This window comes from Pithys albifrons, chromosome 6 (assembly GCF_047495875.1).
Source record: "Pithys albifrons albifrons isolate INPA30051 chromosome 6, PitAlb_v1, whole genome shotgun sequence".
Classification (NCBI taxonomy): domain Eukaryota; kingdom Metazoa; phylum Chordata; class Aves; order Passeriformes; family Thamnophilidae; genus Pithys; species Pithys albifrons.
Window position 1 is genome coordinate 54394777 of NC_092463.1, and position 21206 is coordinate 54415982.

At 37.0% G+C, this 21206-nt stretch overlaps 1 protein-coding gene and 1 non-coding gene across 2 annotated transcripts in view; both read left to right on the forward strand.

Moving 5' to 3' along the window:
- IPO7 (importin 7) overlaps window positions 1-20587 on the forward strand; it is a 34036-nt gene extending 13449 nt beyond the window's left edge. Inside the window, exons 5-25 of the mRNA XM_071558945.1 lie at window positions 419-575; window positions 1203-1292; window positions 1712-1806; window positions 1906-1990; window positions 4525-4659; window positions 5190-5289; window positions 6214-6290; window positions 6628-6744; window positions 7518-7607; window positions 8113-8278; window positions 9014-9174; window positions 10004-10132; window positions 11722-11788; window positions 11870-11995; window positions 12278-12375; window positions 13524-13619; window positions 14566-14786; window positions 14881-15086; window positions 16216-16422; window positions 16778-16894; window positions 18858-20587. Of these exons, the coding sequence (XP_071415046.1) occupies window positions 419-575; window positions 1203-1292; window positions 1712-1806; window positions 1906-1990; window positions 4525-4659; window positions 5190-5289; window positions 6214-6290; window positions 6628-6744; window positions 7518-7607; window positions 8113-8278; window positions 9014-9174; window positions 10004-10132; window positions 11722-11788; window positions 11870-11995; window positions 12278-12375; window positions 13524-13619; window positions 14566-14786; window positions 14881-15086; window positions 16216-16422; window positions 16778-16894; window positions 18858-18955 (2638 nt within the window). The 3' untranslated portion in view covers window positions 18956-20587. The remainder of the gene's footprint in view (window positions 1-418; window positions 576-1202; window positions 1293-1711; window positions 1807-1905; window positions 1991-4524; window positions 4660-5189; window positions 5290-6213; window positions 6291-6627; window positions 6745-7517; window positions 7608-8112; window positions 8279-9013; window positions 9175-10003; window positions 10133-11721; window positions 11789-11869; window positions 11996-12277; window positions 12376-13523; window positions 13620-14565; window positions 14787-14880; window positions 15087-16215; window positions 16423-16777; window positions 16895-18857) is intronic.
- On the forward strand, window positions 7801-7982 carry LOC139673771 (small nucleolar RNA SNORA23). The gene has a single exon (XR_011698197.1). It is a non-coding gene; the product is annotated as a small nucleolar RNA SNORA23 (small nucleolar RNA).
- Window positions 20588-21206: the final 619 nt, after the last annotated feature.

A 21206-nucleotide genomic window follows, 5' to 3' on the forward strand; every position in this document is an offset into this window, starting at 1 on the left:
TAATTCAAGGGTGGTTGCAATTAAGGCCTGCTCTGAGTCTGCCCCATAAAGCCTTGAGGCCTCCCTTCTCTGTCAGACTGTTAGATCTGGGCAAATTAAATGGTAAGATGTGAGAGACATCAGTGGTAGACTGTGAGAGACTTCACAGTTTACTTTCTTCAGTGTAAGTGAAGTGATTTGGCTTTGCAATTATTTTGATAAACTGTGAACTCTGGTTAATGTATTTCTCAACTGTAACACTGTCTGGCTATAGCTTTATTTCACATTCTGTTACAAGAAATTGTTGGGGGTTTTTTTAAATCCTATGTTGTTATGAATTGTCATAGAACCTACTTGTGTATACACTGGGGAAAGGTGGACATTTAAAATTCAAAAACTACCTGAAAGATCTACAAAACTAGTTTGTTCTTCTCTAAAGGTACAAGAAACCAGAGGAGCGGAGTCCTTTGATAGCTGCAATGCAACATTTTCTACCAGTTCTGAAGGACAGCTTCATTCAGCTCTTGAACGATCCATCGGATCAGTCTGTCCTCATCCAGAAGCAGATCTTCAAAATATTTTATGCCCTTGTCCAGGTAAAATAAAATTAAATACTTGACCAATAATTAAAATAAAGTATTATGCTTTTCCTTAAAATAGTAAGTGACAGAATCTTACACTATTGGATTACATCTGAATCATTTCCTTACTGTTCAGCTCTGTGAATCACAAGTTTCTGGTATGCTTGATTGTCCTGTGCTTGTACTTTTGTGCAGTGCTATTCCTGGTTGGCATTAGATGGAATTTACACATGCCATCCTCTAAGGTAGAGTTTTTGCTGGAAAACCACTAAGAAAGTCAGTTTTCTAAGGACAGATTGTGACGTAGAGCCTACATAGAATTACCAATGAAAATACAGCAGTTTGGAATGAAACTGTTCATATGCTATTTAATGCTTAAGAAATTACTAACATCCATTTAAGCAGTGCTTTAGCATTGCATAAGCAAAAAGAATTGGAGCAAAGATCTCTAGCAGCTTTGAAGATATATAGGATAGAGTCTTAGGTTGTGTTAAGTTCTTTAGTGTGGTTTTCAAGGTAAATTGCTAATCCTTGATGGTAGCTAAGTGTAGGCAAAGATTTGAAAGCTAAAATTCAAACTGTGAAAGTAACGCAATTTTATTATAAATAAATTTTAAAATAACTTTCCTTTTTTTTTATCAGTACACATTACCTTTGGAGTTGATAAATCAGCAAAACCTGACTGAGTGGATAGAAATCCTGAAGACTGTTGTTGATAGGGATGTACCAGCTGTAAGTGCCTTTCGGCTATTTATGTCTTTAGGCTTAAATATTTTTCATTCATTAGAATGTTAAAAAGTTTGTTTCTGCGTTCTTTTTGCTCTAGAGATGCCAATAAAACAAACAAACAAACACGTTAAATGAGGTGTTTTAAACCTGACAGGATAAATTTTGAAAATACATAGCTTGTACAGGAGTTCTGTTGTTCTCAATTTATAGCAAAACTTATTTTGGCTTCTTTTTTCAAAAATTTATTAACCATTTATGCAGCATATATCATGGGATTTAAATTTAGGTCTGCTGGACTTCATACTTCTAAGCTAGAAGTGCAAATGGCAGATTAAAAGCAAAATGTAGTATTTAGTTGTTTGAATTACATCTAATTTGAGCTCTTTGTGAATAGTTGGTAAATAATCTTTCTCTTCCTAAAGGAAACCCTTCAAGTTGATGAAGATGATAGACCTGAGTTGCCTTGGTGGAAATGCAAGAAATGGGCTTTGCATATCTTAGCTAGACTTTTTGAGAGGTATTTACTCTTCCTTTTTTATTTAAAACACCCCAGACACTTGTGTAAATCAGTAATATCGCTGCACCCTTGAGCTCTTACACTTACTTCTAATTCTAGGTATGGAAGCCCTGGTAATGTTTCCAAGGAGTACAATGAGTTTGCTGAGGTGTTCCTGAAGGCCTTTGCTGTTGGTGTTCAGCAAGTAAGAAACAGTAAATGCAGGGGTAGTAGGATAAGTTTAGATTCAGTAGTGATTTCTTATTTCTTTGTTTTCTGAAAAGGCATCTTGCTCTTCTTCACAATTGTTTTTTTTCAAGCACACCGGTATGGAAAGCACTAATGTCTGTGAGTTAAAATAAAAGAATGATTAAATAAAAGATAAATTTGCCACATAGGACAATACTCTTTTCACTAATAAGCCCTCAGATGAGCTTTCAGACAAATGCTATTCATTTTTTTCTCTCTGAAAGAGATGGGTATAATATTTATGTCGTGTAGTTGACCTTCAGACCTACCTTTTTAACTCTGATACAGTTTTATTTTGACTCAAAGTCAGTAAATACTAAGCTTTCAGCCTTCTGTAAAAGCCTGATCAAGCAGAGGCTCTCATAGAAACAGGTAGGTCTGATGGTTCCTTTCCACTCATCTCCCTGTTCTGGAGCTGCCACTTGTGCTGTGTTTAGGGTCTGTTATGCACAAAGCATCTTCTGGACTGTAGCATTTCTAATTTGATGTATGAATGTTATGCCAAACTATCCTTGATTTACCTTTATTGCATGATTCAAAAAGCCCTGACAGATGGCAGCAACCTACAGATTTTTCTGAAGGGACAGAATGGATTGGTGGGGCAGAAATTGTCATCTCCCTGTCTTGCACTGCCTGTGTTTGAAGTCAATAACTTGAATTTTTCAAGTTAGCAAGGAAGTTCCCCTGAATATTGGGGATTTTTTTTTATCTGATTCTCCTGGCTCTACTGCTGACTTTTGTTCTTTTGAAACTAGTTTCTTTATAAAAACTTCAAGTAGTTTCTGTAAAATTTCCTTGTATTTGACTCATAAATGGGCTTATTTTAAAGGGATTAGGTTGTAAATGTAAATAGACTATTAATTTATGAAAATCTCACAGAGCGGGATGTTTTCTACAAAGCCTTGATTGGACTCAGAAGAACAGTTCTTAGTTCAGTTTTGGTGTTCTTACTTTTAATTTCTAATGAATTTATAATGAACTACAAGACTTTAGAAGAAGAAGAGTAGGGAAAGTATCTCCTAAATCCATGTCTTTTGAAAGTCATCCAAGGTATGGAAAACATTTGTCACACTGAGTGTTAGGACATATATCCCAACATTATACTGAGACAAGTGGTGTCAGCATTGCCTTCTGAGGTGCTCATCTGTCACTTGTAGATGACATCAGACAGATAATTATTACATGTTCTTTAAGGCGTCACTGGTTGCTTTGCTCTTCTAAGATACAATGAAATTCTGACAAAAGCCCATGAGCAAAAGTAGCCTTTGGAAAGATAAATTTAAACAGTTCAACAAAATACTTTGTTTTTTCTTTACCTTCTCTTTGAATCAAATTTGATCCTTGCTGTTATTCCATCTAGGAAACGCTAAGAATTCAGGTATTTAAAGGAAGCCCTGGTTGTTCTTGGCACTATTACACAATTTTATTTCATTTGCCCTAGAGCATCCATCCCATGTCCTGCTTCTCCTCACTGCAATTCTTAAACCTTTCCTAATTGTATCTTTACTTACTGCATATGAATCATGAAACTGATTAAATCTGTGAAAAGAGAGGACAAAACCACTTGTCCTAAGTAGCATGGCTGCAAAGACCATTTGTTAGGCCCCCATTCTCTCCTCATTTCCAAAGGCTATTCCCCATCCCTGCATTGACTATTTCTGACTTTGGGCTTTTTGATGTCGTGTTGTACTACATGGAAAATTATTTCTTTTAGGGAAAAAAAACAAGGACAAAAAACAAAACCAAAATAAACTAAGAAACTAGATTTGTCTCAAATTCCAATATATCGGCAAACTGGAGCTTCTTGTACAACTTTTCCACAAAGAATGTATCTGTTAAATTCTAGTTTGCTGAAGACACTTTGCATTACCAATATAAAACTCCCCAGTGAGCTATAATTTAATTACTAGTCATGGTCCCATGTCCAGTTCATGTCTTTTTTTGTGGAGAGCCATGGACTTTAACATGGGTAAATCCCTCTGCATGGCACCTCAGGAGAGGAACTGAGACCGGGACACCAAAGAGCTGGCTGATCATTCCTGACACACATACACTCTTCCCTCAGAGTCATTGCTGTGAGGCTGCACATAGGCAAGAATCAGAAGACTATGTGAGTGTAGAGTATTTTACCAATCCAGTGGCTGGGAGTGAATTTCTGCCCCCCAAAGAGTGGCAAGATGGAATAATAAACCTCAGAGTGAAGGGCCCCTGGGGTACGCTGGTGATGGATTAGTATGTGTGGTTTATCTTATTAAAGGATTGTGTTTTTAAAAGATGTACAGCACCTGATATGAGCTGGAAATTGCCTTATAAAATTAACAATGACATTTGGTAGAAGGATTAGTCAGTACCCATTTTAGTCTAATGAAAAAACAAGGAGATTTTGTTGAGTTTAGGGGAGTTCTTATGTAGGATTGTGAGGGAGGGTAGAATTGTGGTTAAAATGGTCTGTGCTCAGTATGAGCTATTGATGAGATCTGTTTTTTCTAGGTGTTGCTGAAGGTGCTGTATCAATACAAGGAGAAGCAGTACATGGCTCCCAGAGTTCTGCAGCAAACACTGAATTACATCAATCAAGGAGTGTCACATGCAGTCACCTGGAAGAATCTGAAACCTCATATTCAAGTAAACCGTTTTTGGGGTTTAATACTTGGATGACTCAGGAGTACAATAGTCAGTGTATTGTAGAGAGTTTTTAGCCTTGTTAGAATTCACATTTTAGGGACTTCTCTTACAAATTACTGGTCGAAAGACTGAAAGCCTGTTTGGTGAAGGTTACTTTGATATGTGAACAAAGCCAGCTATTTGCATTTTTGCTCTCTCTCCTTTCTGCTTTAATATATTAAGGGTTACGGTGTGACACAGCAACACAACAGATTTGGAGATAGTGTTAGCTACTTTATGCCATTGAACTGTCTCCACATCCCATTATCCAAAGCCCAGTCTAATGTCTTGTGTTGTATTGTAGCTCTACCTAAAGATAAAAGATCTTTCTGGTAAAGTACCACATAAAATCCAGTATGTCCAAATAGTTTTAGAATGTTGCCATGTTATATGAGGAAGTGACAGGATGGACAAAAATCCGTGGAAACAGGACAGAATATAGAGATTGATTTAGAAGTACTAACCTGTTTTCAACTTCTTTTTTATTTCAGGGAATTATCCAAGATGTTATTTTTCCATTGATGTGCTATACAGATGCTGATGAAGAACTTTGGCAAGAAGATCCATATGAATATATTCGCATGAAATTTGGTGAGAATTTGAAATCTAGTCATGTTAAAATGTGATTTCACATGATGATGGGATTTTTTAGGGGTTCTTTTTTAGTGAAACATGCAACAGTCAAGGACATGGAAAATTCTGCACTTATAGTAGTATTTAATTTTTACAGTTACAAAGTTTTTGTTACAAGTCCAATCTAGGTCTTGCTAACAATAACTACAGAAGTTTAATGTTATTAAAAGGTTATGGTTTACAATAACTAGTATTTCAGGCCCTGGATTTCTTACAGAATTTCACACATGGCACAGATCAGAACAGGTTCACCCCAGTGGTAAATCAAACATTATGAAATAAGCCTGGTGTTCTAGACTTGACTGATTTCACCTCCTGGACCTTGCTGTTCGTTGTTGGGATTTACTGTAAACTTACGAAGTCCTGTAAGGCTGGGGAAGAAAGAAATACTTCAGACTTTCTGAACAAATTCTTCCCTTCATTAGGACTGTTTATGTGATAGAACAAAGGATCTTGAGAGGTTCAGGAGTTTTTATACCTCAGGTCCGAGACATACCTGTAAACACTGCAGGTATTGCACAAGGCTCTGATACTCCTCTTCTGCAGGGAAATAAGAAACTGAGCATTTTAAACTCAATTAATTGTATGCTTTCCTGTAGAGCAAATAACAAACAGGTCAGAACTTGACCACTGCATCTGCTTCTGCTGTTTCAAAGAATTTATATTTAAAATAAGACAGACATACAACTCCAAATTAGACATATAGAGCTGGTGATCGTGAAAAACATGAAACATATACAAATGTGTTAATTCTGGATTATCTGTAGCAAGAAAGGATGATTAACCACCTGAAAGGAAAATTATTGCTCATATTAAATGCATTAGGACCATGAACTGTAGTAAAGGACCAACATGTATATTTGTTACCTGTTTATCTAACAGATGTATTTGAAGACTTCATTTCTCCAACAACTGCTGCTCAGACATTATTGTTTACATCGTGTAGTAAAAGGAAAGAGGTAAGCTGTTCAAGGATTATACTGAAATACAACACTAGCCAAATTTAGTGTATTTGCTGAAAGAGCTGTTAATCAAAGTTTTACTCTTCTGCTGTCATAGTACTAAAGTTTATAATTTCAGATTTATTTTGTGGTGACCTGTTTGTGATTTTTATATTTGCCAAAGCCCCTGAGACCTATCTATCAAGAATGTTGTGTGTTTATAACAGACATATAAAACATTACCCAAATTCCAGATTGGGAGCAGATTATGACATATCTAGGCATTTCAGAGCACTGGGAGTGGTACCTGAGATGATGGATTGAACTGCTTTGACTAACCTTACATGTACTCTAGGTCCTGCAGAAGACAATGGGCTTTTGTTATCAAATCCTTACGGAGCCAAATGCTGACCCTCGTAAGAAAGATGGTGCTTTACATATGATTGGTTCTTTGGCAGAAATTCTCCTAAAAGTAAGCATCGCAAATCTGGTGGTTCTTTCGGTTCTTTTTTCTCCTCTCCTTTCCTTTCTTTCACATAGAGTGTCTTACAAGAAATGCAGATAGTTCTTCGAGTTCACAGATTTCTGAATTGCCGCTGTGTTTTTTTAGATGTTGAACTTAATTGTTTTGGATTTGTTGTCATCTTAATTACTCAAGTTTTATAGGTCATGTTCAAGTTCAGATTATTGTTTTAAGTTTCTTGAAGTTCTGTGCCTCTAGTGAGAATTACTACACCATTTTCTGTGCTAAGCTTAACTATGTTCCCTGTGTTGTGGAGGGAAGGAAAGAAAATGCATCCAGTGAGAGGCTGTTGATTTAGTGAACTCTTTTCTGTGTATAGAACAGAAGAAATAAAGTGAAATTACGAACTTTGCTCAGTTAGAATGGTAGCAAAAACATGCAGGGCATGAACTTGCATTTGTATCACAGTTCAAAGAAGTTTCCCTGACCATTTCTGCTTTGGAGGCCAGAGCAACATTTGCTGCCAATTAAAAGGCATCTCTAGTGATCAAAAAATCCTAGGGGAAATAATTGTCACTATTTTGACTGAAAGTTATAAAAATCCTTGTAGGATCCAAGTTTCATTACTCTAAAGGAGTTTGTTGTTGCGTGATGTACCTTATTAGAGGCATAAATGAAAAGTCTGAGGGTTTTGTTTTGCTGTTCAGACTTTTATCATATGTGATTTTTTTTTACTGGATAAGAAATACATTTTTATTGTGCTTCTGTTCCTATTTTGACAGAAAAAGATCTATAAAGATCAGATGGAGTATATGTTGCAGAATCACGTGTTCCCTCTCTTCAGCAGTGAGCTGGGTTATATGAGAGCACGGGTAAGAAAGTGTGGCATTTACTGTTGAGATACACTGTCTGTTCTAAATGAAGAATTCCAGAATCTTTAACTTTTTCCCTCTAACAAATGCTCTTCTTTTTGCACCTTTCCATAATAAATTGTACACTTATTTCAGAGATTTTTCTCAGTCTCTGTGTGATTGTAGATAGCTACTGTGTAGTTTTAACATGGCTGCAGCACTGTGTGCACAGTTTTCCATCTGTGTCTGGTGGTAGAGTCTATTTGTGTTTTGCATGTAGACTGTACTGCTCACACAAAACCTGTGGCCAGAGATGAACTTGAGATCATAGTACTGGTCTAGTGATGTCTGAAGGACGAGCCTCCCACTGGCCAGCCTCCACACTCTCAAACATCATCATCATTAAAAAGTTCTACAGCATCTTTATTGGCAGATTGAGTCTGTATAGGTTATGGGTATTCAAGTAGTTGTTAATCTTGTTTGTAGGTTTTGCAGCTCTGAATTTGTGCAATGTCATGTTTTTCAGGCTTGTTGGGTTCTTCATTACTTTTGTGAAGTCAAATTTAAGAGTGACCAGAATCTCCAGACAGCCTTAGAACTCACGAGGCGGTGTCTGATCGATGACAGGGAAATGCCTGTGAAAGTGGAAGCTGCAATAGCTCTCCAGGTTCTGATCAGTAACCAAGAGAAGGGTAAGTAGCCTTCTTTTCTTTCAGCTGTAGCAATCTTTAATGGAATAAGTAATCACATTGTGATGTTGACGCAGACTCATTCTCTTCCTTCCTGGTGTTAATTTACTTCTTGTAATTGGAATTTGTAATTGGCTATAATTGTTCAGCTGGAAAATTTTATATTGTTTTTAGTAAATAACATTGTAAATTACATTCTAAGACATTAAAATTATTGTAACATTATAAACAACAACTTCATGGTACAGTAAATACAATTGTACAGCACCTAATAATTGAATAAGAAATACAATAGCAGCATAAGCATACCTGCCTCAGTTTATATTCATTCATGTTAAAATGTATTAAAAAAAAAAGTGTCTTTATCCTGGCAGGTTTTACATGGCTTAGTGTTCCTGAAGCTGACATAAAAGCCAGAAAACAAGCATAGATTCTGTATTTAATACTCTAGATAATTAGACAGAAATGTATGTGTACCCATTCCTGTTCAATTCACATTTGCGTGGATAAGTAATAGACTGCAGAGCTCTGATTTTCATATTTCAGTTTTGATCCTCTTGGTATATATTTTTATTTAAAAATAGTTCTGAATGTTAGTATTGCTATAATGATATATACTCTGCACAGTTTTGGCTTATTAATGAAGCACTAGACATTAATCAAGTATATATTGAATTTCTTTCACTGATTTGTGTTTTTTAAAGAGTGCTAACTCAAACATTTTCACTTGTTTTACAGCTAAAGAATATATTACTCCATTCATTAGACCTGTAATGCAAGCTTTACTTCACATTATAAGAGAGACTGAAAATGATGATCTTACTAATGTGATTCAGAAGATGATCTGTGAATATAGTGAAGAAGTTACTCCAATTGCAGTAGAAATGACACAGCATTTGGTGAGATTTTCTGGTGGCTTGGGAAGATGCTTGCTAAGATTGGTGTTTAAAATTGATAGTTGACCATCAATGAATAGCTGTTGTTACTCCAGTCTGCTGAAATGCATTGGTACAAGTAGTTTTCTTCTACACTGAGACAGTCGTTCCGCAAAGGTAGCTTCATACCTTAAACCAAGTGTAACTTTCTAAAAATGATTCTAGAAAAGTTTGAGAAATTTTTGTACACATTTTCTCCTGATAGTGTTAATAATGAAATTGGTAACATGTTTTAGGTAGTCTCTACAATGTGATTCAAGTTTTCTGGTTTAAAATATTAAAGGCCACATATTTAATGAAAAATTTGGTGTGAAAAATAGTATTATGTTGTCTGTAATGTAAAAATAAAATTGAATCTGCAGGAGAAATTCAGGGCTTGAATGGCTATATCTAGCAAGTTTTACTAATGGTTCTAAAAGCAGAGGTCAGCCCAGTGCTTCCCTATTCAAAGCTCTTACTTGGAAGTTAAAACAGAATTGTTTGTACATCTTGTATGGGAGTGCCTGCAAAATGTTCCAGTCTAGTTCAGCTACCAGGCAAACCTTGTGTCAGAAGAACTTGCTTATAGAAAGTGTAATTCTTTTGATGGGATGTAATTTTTTATTTTTATGAATAGATAAAGGATAACAGCTCCAATGGCTTAACATGCAAATTTTATCATCTTGAGAAGAAACTCTGGCATGGAGCAGTCACCTGCTAATATTCATGTTTTGTTAGCAGAAGTTCTCCTTCTAGAATGTCAACTTCCACAATTGAGTGACATACTTACGGGTTGTTCTGCTGTTCCATGCAGGCAATGACATTTAACCAGGTGATCCAGACTGGTCCAGATGAAGAGGGCAGTGATGACAAAGCAGTGACAGCAATGGGAATCTTGAATACTATTGATACACTTCTCAGTGTAGTTGAAGATCACAAAGAAGTAAGTAAAAATTACTTTAAAACTGACAGGTATTGTCTAAGACACACTGTAAGTCTTTTATAGTTCCAGTGTTCCTGGCATTGTTATCTGAAAAACTGCCTTTTTGGCCAAAAAGATATTAAAACAGAAAATAGTGAAGTACTTGCCATGTAATGAAGTTGTAACAGAGTGAGTCATATTTCTAATGCAATGAATGCAGTAATAGAGCATGAATGTTGCTACAGTATTTCCCACAGGAATCCAGGTTCTTGTTCAAATAAGGGAAGCAGTATGTCTCTAACAGGTAGAACTCTGTCAGCTCACCTGGAAAAACCCCTCTGATTTGATGAGCTCTGCCCTTCAAACAGAACAGATAAAGCTTCAGTTACCTCCTAACATTGACTCTGCTGACTGAGTTTGCTCTCTGGGACAGACTCAATGTCAGTAAATACAGCTCTGGTGGTTGTGCTCAGTGATGGGTCGTTTTACCTGCCTGGGCTGCTCTGTAGAATTCTCCAGTGTGATGAAAACTCCTGCTATTTTGTTTTGTTTTACTGAATAGACTTAATGTCCAGGGGACAGCTAGTTCAAAAGATGCTATTCCTGATTAAAACCCTTTGTGACAAAGTCAGCTACTGTTTTTTAAATAAATACATTATGGGTTTTTTTAGTGACCAAAGAGTTCAGTAGTAAACTCTACTCTCAGGACTCTTAAAGACTTACTAAGGAAGCAGCATAAACAAATTCCCAAAGGCAGAATCCACTGCTGCCATACAATAAACTGAAAACCAGTTCAGCTCATTTACTTGTTGCTCAAGTTGCTCAGCAAGCTTTTCATGTACTTGTTTTTGTCAGCAAATCCTTGCCACCTAAATTAAAAGTTTGTGTAACAACACACTAGTCCTGAGGAACTCAGTTTTAAAATGTTGACTTGTAAACATTTACATTTAGAGACATCTCACACAGGATGACCAGTGTTGCAAGAGATAAGGTATTTAGCAGGTTAGTTTCAAATCCTGTTCTGCATAGCTAAGACCAGAAACTCAACCCTTATTTGCCCCTATGCAAGGAAAGTGCCCTCAACAGGTTAATGACTCTTTTGTTAGCTGTTCCACGGATTACTAAGTACTAATTTGGAAGACTGGCTGAATCTGTAGGACCAACATTTAGGCTGATTGTCCCCATACAATATGAACATCCTAAGCTAGGTTTGGGAGGTGATTTGTTATTTGATTTTTTTGTTTGTTTGTTTAAATTTCACATTTTTGGAAGAGCAAATACTTCCTTCAGTTTCCATTGCTTCCCCCTTGGATACATATTTACTTACAATGTTTCAATAGGACTTAACTGTTACATAGGGTCACTCTCCGGCTTTTCTTTTATATGAGATCTTTAGTGCTTCAAATACACCTTGTATTAAGAGCTGTCTTGCAAATCCTTAGCCAAGAATGCTGCTTCTACACACTTACTGTGCTAAAATTTGAGAAATTTCAAATTTGTTTTAAAAACTATATTGTGCAAATAGAAACTGCTTTGAGTAATCTTAAAATGTGTTTAATTGCTACTCCAAAGTATTGAAAATAGTAATAAATCTCACTTTTTTTTTCCAGATTACTCAGCAGCTGGAAGGGATCTGCTTGCAAGTGATTGGCACAGTTTTGCAGCAGCATGTATTAGGTACCTCTACTTCTGTTGCCTTATTTTTTTCAGAGCATGGAATTGGCATTATGTTTACCTAGAATTCTGTTTGTTTTTCAGAGTTCTACGAGGAAATCTTTTCCCTGGCTCATAGTCTGACCTGCCAACAGGTTTCTGCACAAATGTGGCAGCTTCTTCCTCTTGTGTTTGAAGTCTTTCAGCAGGATGGTTTTGATTATTTTACTGGTAAGTAATATAAATAAACCAGAAATGCAGGTGATTCCATAGATGTGATTTCAGTCACACAATGAATTTCATCTTGACTGAAATGTTAGGAGAACACTCCAGTGAGGTTATACTTGAAGTATTTTATTCTGCTGTTGCTGTAACCAGACCTGTTTCGCTAAGACATCTATGACTAGATGCACATTTATCTTGACAAACATTAAGCAAGAACTGTCATTATTAATACAGATTTTAACAGCATGCAGACAGTACCTAACTGTGATCTTTCTTCTTTTAATACAGACATGATGCCTCTCTTGCATAATTACGTTACTGTTGATACAGATACACTTCTGTCAGACACAAAATACCTTGAAATGATCTACAGTATGTGCAAGAAGGTGAGTAGATTCCTCTGTGGTAACAAAACCTGCCATCTTTGAAGTAATATGCTGTTAAACTGGGTACTTTTTTCCACAACAGCTTTTGATGTCTGTTCTTTAAAGTGTTTTGCTATTGAACATCCTCTGAGATTCCACAGACTATTAAGTTATTGCAAAGGAATTTAAAGAGGTTGTGTCATAATTTCAGATACAAGCTTCTGCTAAAAGTCAAAAATAATATATATTATACAGAACAAAAGCAGATTAAACAAACCAAGTTTTGTGCATATGGGCATGTAAGACATATTGCAAAAGGTTGGTGGTTTTCTTAATCCTGGGATTTGTGGCCTCGCTGTGGCTACAATATCACATGCCATGTGTATGCTAAACAAGTGGAGTGGAGATGGAAGGAAAAGGGTTAAGAATAAGAAGTTCCTAGTCAGTGATGAAAGCTGGGAGCAGAATGCAGTTCTTCTAACACAGTCCAGGCACTTCTGGGCACAGTTTTCCACACCTGTGGTGTCTGTGTAAGAGCTATGGTGAACTGTCAGCAATGCCAATGGTATTTCTGAGAGTAGTTCTTTTGAAACTGTTTAACTGTTATAGTGAATAACACTTGTCAGCCTTTATTTGAAAACAAGTTGCAACCAGGCTGATTGAGCTGATTGTAAATTCTTGGAACACTTTATATTGAAACCAGCACAATATAATAAAAAGAAAATTACCCTGGTGTGACCTCTTAGTGATTAGTGCTAGCTGAGCACTGTTAAGTTTTAGATACTGCATGGTTTACGACTGTATATCCCATTTTTGTAAATAGAACAGTTACAAAATTCAGTATATAAATGCATAAGAGAAGTTTTTGTTTGTGTATAGAAATAAAGCTTTGCAAAATGGCAGCTGATGCTTATACAGTTACTACTACGGTAAGCTCTGCATCCATACATTTATTATATATTTGCAAATATAAGTAAGTTTTGCCCACATTCAGCAATTTTCAGTCTCTGGTTGTCAGACTAAGCAGTTGATGTAGATTTGGCTGCTTTACTAGTGGATGTTTATGCATTGTTATAGAGGGTCTAAGTTCATACTGGTTTTCCAAAGCAAAGCAGTATATAGAAATACTTCTTAAAGGGATATCACCAACAGGAATGGTTGTTTTTCAGGTACTTACAGGAGTTGCTGGAGAAGATGCAGAATGTCATGCAGCAAAGCTGTTAGAAGTAATTATCCTTCAGTGTAAAGGGCGTGGCATTGATCAGGTTGGTAACAACTCTGGTTGCGAAAACTAATACTTTAAAAGTATTTTATTCTGTAGTATTAATTGATTCATGTGCAACATGAGTTTATGAGAAGTTCATGTGGTGTGACTGATAATCCTCTTTTCTACTTCAGTGTCACTTGGTTAACAGACTGCAGAGGTAGTTATTGCACACTTTGTCTACAGAATTCAGGCCACTGAAGAACTCAGGTGTTTTTATGAAACTGGAATAGTACCAGTTTAGAAGTCAATTAATTGCATTCTAAATTAATCTTAGTGAATATTTAATGAAAGTTATTCAATCTGTCAATCTCATAGCTTTGAAATAAGTAAGAATGAAAATTAAGTTCCTGGAATCCCAATTAATGTCATAGAGTAACCAGTGACTTTATTATGCACATATGGAAATTGGAATTTGAGAGATGAATGTTGTGTGCTTCTGCTGTGTACATGACAAGCACTGTATAGTAGCCATTTAAACATCTTTGTGTGCTTTTGTATACTTGTGGATATGGTCCCTGGAAACTTTAATTTTTAATTTTCTTTTAAATCTTCTATTATGAATCTTTTTTTTTAGTGTGGCATCTCTGATGAGCCTCAACCTTTGAACAGCTATTTTCTTGAAATGTTAGTAATATTTCATTATGTTGATGTATCTATTAAAAAATACCAAGTTGATTTTTCTTGACTTCTGTTGTATGCATTTTCTCTATTTTTCATTTTTAATACATGAGATTATAGAGTGAGGAGTTACACCTGCTCTGCAGGATGTCACAAAATCCATGTGATTCAATATTTTCACATTTTTATTTAATCAAATAAAGCAGATGTCATATACAAAATTAGTCCCATTTCATGCCCTCTGTGTGTATGTGCCAGACTGTTGAAATACAGAAAGACAAATTTTATTTTTGCTCACTAACTTTGTGATGGTTCTCCCTGCTCAGTGCATACCCTCATTTGTGGAAGCTGCCTTGGAGAGACTGACCAGAGAAGTGAAAACCAGTGAACTACGAACCATGTGCCTCCAGGTTGCCATAGCTGCTTTGTATTACAATCCTCATTTACTATTAAATACGTTGGAAAATCTTCGTTTTCCCAATAATGTGGAGCCTGTCACCAATCACTTCATAACACAGTGGCTGAATGACGTGGACTGTTTCTTGGGGTAAGTGTTTCTAATTTTGCAGATCATTCTCTGTGGTACCCCTGCTTGTAAATCATAACAAAACTTACACCTTTTTTATTCTTCTGTTTTGTAGACTTCATGACAGAAAGATGTGTGTGCTTGGCTTGTGTGCTCTTATTGATCTGGAGCAAATACCACAGGTTTTAAATCAAGTTGCTGGACAGATTCTGCCAGCTTTTATCCTTTTATTTAATGGATTGAAAAGAGCATATGCCTGTCATGCAGAGCATGAAAATGACAGCGATGATGATGATGAAGCTGAAGAAGATGAGGAAACAGGTACAGAAACTGAAACTTTGCTGTTACTTTGTATTTTCCTGGGGGTTTTTCTGATGGAGATTCCTTTTTGGAATTCTTCCGAGTACCCTAATTCCAAAAATGAAAAGCTGTAGTAGAATACGGAACATCTTTTGATAACTTTCAGGTGTATCTGACTGACTTTCCAGCCCCTCCTAAAAGGTAACTCCTGGGCACGAGTCTCTTCGGAGTCCCCTCAGTCTGGCTGTTGTGTGGGGATGCTGTCCCTGCTGAAAGCAGTTCTTACTGGGATGTGTTTCATTTGAGTGAGGGGTAAGAGTCAGTAGGAGTTGCCAGGAATTCTTCTAATCCACTGTACAGTTTGGACTGTATGTCACAAACTGTCTCGTGTTGCTGCTGTTCTAGCTGTGTGTTGAAAATGACAATTCTTGGGATGTTTTTCCCAGGACTAGTGTAATCTCAATTTCATCAGTTTTTATAGACTTTCTTCTCCATGCAGTCCTTTCACAAACTTTCCCATCTTTTGCCATCTTCTTTATATGAAGTTCAAAATTGTCTACAACTTACCTGTACTTACTTGTTCCACCTTTCCCTACATTCTGCTCGAACTTTTAGTTCTCATTCACTATTTTTACCTTTCCGTCATCAGCCCAGCGTCTTTGAGTGATTATTTGGAACTGGTTTTTTTTGTTTTCTTGTATCTGCTTAAAGCCCAGTTTCTTTTTGATCTCTGCTGTTGAATTCTGGACTTCTCAAACTTGTCATTAGATATATTGTCATACTATTAAATTTTGTATTTTGCAGGCCATCTTCACAACAACACTTGTGAATGTGCCTTTAGAAGTGTTTTCGTGAAATTATTTCAGCCCTTCTTTGGAGCACAAATACTGCTTTGTTTAAAGCTTTATCAAGTGCTGCTCCAAACTATCTGTATATACATTTTTATGACAGTTCTTTCTGACTTACACAGTGATGTTTCTGGGGAGCAGTCCACGGCACTAAGAGAGAAATTACTTGAGCTCCCCACTTTGAGCCTGCACTGTACTGTTACCAGTTCTATTGCCTATTTTATCTATTTGGCCATATTTCTAAAGAATTGCTCTTTCTGTTCCCGAGATAAACCTTTCTTTGTGTGTTACATTTAATTCAGAGGAGTTGGGGAGTGATGAAGATGACATTGATGAAGATGGTCAAGAATATCTAGAAATTCTAGCAAAACAGGCAGGTGAAGATGGAGATGATGAAGACTGGGAAGAAGATGATGCTGAAGAGACTGCTTTGGAAGGCTATTCCACAATTATTGATGATGAAGACAACCCTATTGATGAATATCAGATATTTAAAACTATTTTTCAGAGTAAGTAACTCTATTTCCTTTCTTGGCCAACAAGATACGTTTTAACTTTTGTATATACTGCTGTAAAGTGGAACCTGGTGAGAGCTTCCAAACTGGCTTTCCAGTATGTGCTTGAACCAGTTCTTCCTTTGGAAAAAGGAGAAGCCATCACTAAACTTTCAGAGCAGGGGGAGATGCTTGAAAGAATTTACAGTGGTAGGGAAGAGGTCAGAGGTTGTGTTAGTGTTTTTAAATATCTCGATTTGTGTAACCATAACATAGTATTACCCCAATTAAAACAGCAGTGAGTTAGTAAGCTTTGAGGTACAGAACATTTTAATCAACATTTTCCTTTTGCTTGTGTTTTCTTTTGCAGCAATTCAGAATCGTAACCCTGTGTGGTACCAGGCCTTGACACAGGGCCTTAATGAAGAACAAAGGAAACAGTTGCAGGACATCGCAACTCTGGCAGATCAGCGGCGGGCAGCACATGGTATTGTCCCCCCTTTTTACCATTAATGTCTCCTTCTGCTCTTTGAGCACTCTGGATGTGCTCAAGAAGCACAATACAGGAAATGTCTTCATCAAAGCAGGGTTGTTTTGCACTCCAGAGGTGTTTGGAATATTTGAAGGTGGTCAGGTCACAAAGCCTCACTGCACAAACTGTATGGCATTGCCACGGGTGTAAGGAATGATAGAAATGGCCTGGTGAAGTAGCCAAGGAAATAAAAGCAAATTGTCCTAATTTCTTGGTTTGGAAAACAATTGATTTGATTACCTGAAGGTAGATGAACTCCAGGGATGTCGACAAACACATCACGTAGCTGATAAATTATTTCCTGGCATGTGACCTAGTCCAGCTGGGATAGACAATGATTCTGTGGATGGGAGAATACTAAATTATGGAAGTAGTATCCATCTGTAGAACCACATCACTAAGCCTATTAAATATTTTAGAATGTTATTCTTCATTACAGATAATACAGATTTAAAAATCTGTTCAGTTTTTAAGTTTTCCCTTGCCTTTGAGAGGGATCAGTCCAGCATCTTGCTGAGTGATTGTTACAGGTGTTTCAAAACAGAAGTTCAAAAATGTTTCAAGAAAAAGATTGGTAGTAAGAATACACATTTTAATAAGTACTTTTGGGAAAGCAGCCCAAATTACCTCACAAAGCTTGAAGGATCCAGTTTTAATAGTAACAAGTTTGGCTGTGATCCCTGCCAAGCACTGGACATTGTACTAATGAGATTATATACTACTACTGCATTTTATGGATTAAAAAAGATTGGCTTTTTTTTACTGCTTTTTCCTAGAGCAAGTTGTGTTCAGGTTGTGAAGTTTGATGCAACTGATCCTTACAGGAAATTCTTGTTCCTATCAGAGCACGCTGATACTCCATTTAGTCCACCTACCTGTTAAAAGGATTTGGAGTACAGTTCTCCTTCATTAATGTAGCCTAGAAGAATTTCCATGTGCTGTGAGGGGTTCTCTCCCAGGCTTTGTTAGCCATGGCAACATTTTTCTGGCCCGTTTCCAAAGAAACAGAATGCAGATTTTGTGGATAATATGAGCTGTCCTGTATTCCCAGAGAGATTGCAACTGTTTTGAGATAGGAGAAAGTTCTTAGACCAATGTAAGACATTAGTAAGTGTTGTTGTCTTGACCTGGGAATAATACAAACCACCTTCTGCACTATCTAGGCTGTCGTAAAGGCACAACCTAATTTTCAGTTGTCCATGTATTGGAGCTTGTAAAAACCTGTCTTACGGTAAAGCCTGTCTTTGAAGGACAGTAAAAGCAGACATTGCTGGTAGTTACAGTGATGGGTATGTGGACCTCAGATGGCTACACATCTTGAGGTTTGGTTGAAAATGAAAAGTGATGAACTTGCTTGTTTTCTCTCAGAATTATGGTTTATAGTCTAGGAACCTAAAATCAAAATTTTCTGCTTGGGTAGGAGCATGTACACTAAAAAGTCCATTTCTGATGCTTCAGTGGCTGTTTCTGCTTGTTGAATTGAGATAGGAACACTGAAAATGTAGCTAGAGTCTTTTTTGTACATGTGCTCTGTTACTGATTTGACTGCCAAGTCTATTGATGTTAATCAAAGAATTAGGTGTCTTTAGCAAGTTTAGGAGCACAGCATTCATTCAGGTCCTGTTTCTGAAATGTGAAAATTACACAGTGGTGTCCAAAAGCTAAAGTGTGGGCTTTTTTAAATTGGAATTCATTTAAGCATGGCTATAACAATATTGAGAAATTAAGATAATAATCTCTCCATCTGTTCTTTGGGGCCTGACAAATTTCTGCTTTGTGGGTGCCAATTCCTTTCTTGTGTAACCTCAGATTAAACCTCTATCTCTGAGAAACTCAAAATGGTCAGTCACAGAATCTTGATCTGTCTCACCCACTACATGTGCACTAAAATATCTTCCTTTTGTTTGCTTTGTTTTAGAATCCAAAATGATTGAAAAGCATGGAGGATACAAATTCAATGCTCCAGTTGTGCCAACTTCATTTAATTTTGGAGGCCCTGCCCCAGGAATGAATTGAATTATCACTTTTCCTGCTACTGTGTGATTGTAGTGAAGAGCTTGTGTTCCTCCCAATAGTGGTTCCAGAACTGGTTCATGTTATCTACAACTCACTCTAAACTAATTTATGAATAGATTGGACAAAAGCCCCAGAAGTGGGACCTGATCATACAACATAATACTGGAAAGCAAACCAGAGGTTTTTTTGAAGATAGGAAGAATCTGAATTTAAAGCTTCAAATGACACACTTTGGAGATCGGAAATCAAGAGGGGATGTCATGAAGGCAGCTTTTCTTTTTCTGAGGAAAAACAAAATAGACATGGGCTGCAGGACTATTTAAAATGTCTCATTTACAGTACAAGCTAGAAGGCAGACAATTTTTACACCTGTGGCAGTATGAGTATTTGCCCAGTTTATCTCCCTTTATCCCTACTATTGGGTGTCTATTCTTTTAATGTAAATAAGATAAGGTAATCAGATAGCCTTACTTAATCTTCATCATTTCCATTTATCAAGATTGTTCATATGTAGAATATTGGACACTTAATGTAGCACTACATAACTGATAAATCTGTAAATGAATTAGCACTTTCATATTGAAACAAGCCTGCTAGCCTATGTACAAAAATAGCAAAATGTTTGCTGTTTATAAAAATAAAAAATAAGGGATGTATTGGGGGAAATAATTTCAAGTTATTAATTTAAAATGAATTAGCAGTTTTGTACCTGGTGACTTTGTGGTGCAGTCACCTCTGGTTGTGACTTGAATTCGGTTATGTAAAAAGGGGTTAGTGATATTTCATTGCTGCTAAAGAAAAAATAGCTACACCCTCCGTGTCTTGTTTTTTTTAAAGATCTCACTGTTCAAGGTAAAGAATTGATACAAGTGTGTAGTGTAAGCACAAAGAAAATGTTACCCTCTCTAAAAAAGGTAGATGAGGTGTGAAGATCTTAAGGTCAATTGAAGTGTGTGGATGAAATATCTACATATGCAGTTTATTAAAAACATGACAATGTCATTGGCTGATTTGGGCTATGGTTTATAAATGCAATTTTTTTTCCCCCAACTGTGCAAAATAGTCTTTTCCCAGCTCATGGTAGTGCAAGTGCACTACTTCTGCATTTCATTTCCCCTCTTTTTGCACTCGCAGAATTAGTGTGTGCTGTTGTCTGCCTGATCCAGACAGTGTATTTGAAGTTTTGCCAATCTTTCATTTTTGAAACCACAATTTTCTTCCTTCAAAGTTGCTATAGTAACTAGTATTTTAGCTAGAGAGGCAAAATACAGTTCCCTCTGGGACCACTATGAAAACCACTGTATGAAGAAGCCAGCAGGGAGAGGCTGTGAACGGGTTGGCTTGAATGCCCCCTTTTTCTTTTCTAAAAGCAAAAATCCATTGGCATATGATCTTGCCTTGAGATCATTGGTGTCAGGTCTTTTAAATCAAATGTTTGGGTTGTTTTTTTTTCTTTAGGCTGTTTTTATATAAAAATGTCACCTGCTGTTACAATTGATATTAAACAAGCTACCTTAATTTAATGTAAGCCTCCAAAATTTAAATACAGGTTAAAAATAAACTTTTTATCTGTAAAAATGAAATGCACATATATATATATTATGATACTCAAAATGCAGTCTTCAGAAAATTGGTTTGTGTGGTGTGGTTTTTTGCATCAGCAGAGTAGCAAGATTTGGTGGTTTGGGGTTTCCTTTGGAGCTGACCAGCAGCACCCTCTGATCCCAGGGGTGCCGCCGCTTCCCCAGCGCTGGAAGGGGCTCTCCAGGCTGCTCCGGCAGACACTTCCCTGCACAGGGTACAAGGGGAGAGCCTGAGCCAGAGCTGCAGCACCACGTTACCAAAGGGGTACTTGAAAAGCAAAGTGTGGACTAAAAGAATATTGCACCTGATGTGGAAAAGCCTGAAAGGACAAAGCCTTGGATGGATCTCCATCCTAGGAGTGGTGTGAGAACCACAGCGATCCTTGTGCACCTGGCCAAGGCCACAGGGCAGGACTGGTAGGGGTTTGGTGAGTGTGGAACTCCTGGGCACATCCAGGTGTGCTCTGGCCCCCAGGTCATCCCTGGACAAGGTTTTAATTTTGCAGTAAAAGGTGACAGACCTACTTAGAACATGTCTTGTCCTGCACATTCCTTGGCCTTGGAGATGCCCAGTCTGACATGAATCATTTCTGAACATCTGCTGGTGGGGTATCTGCTTATCTTGATGTGCATCCAAAAAATGCACGAGAAGCTCTGAGGGCAGATGA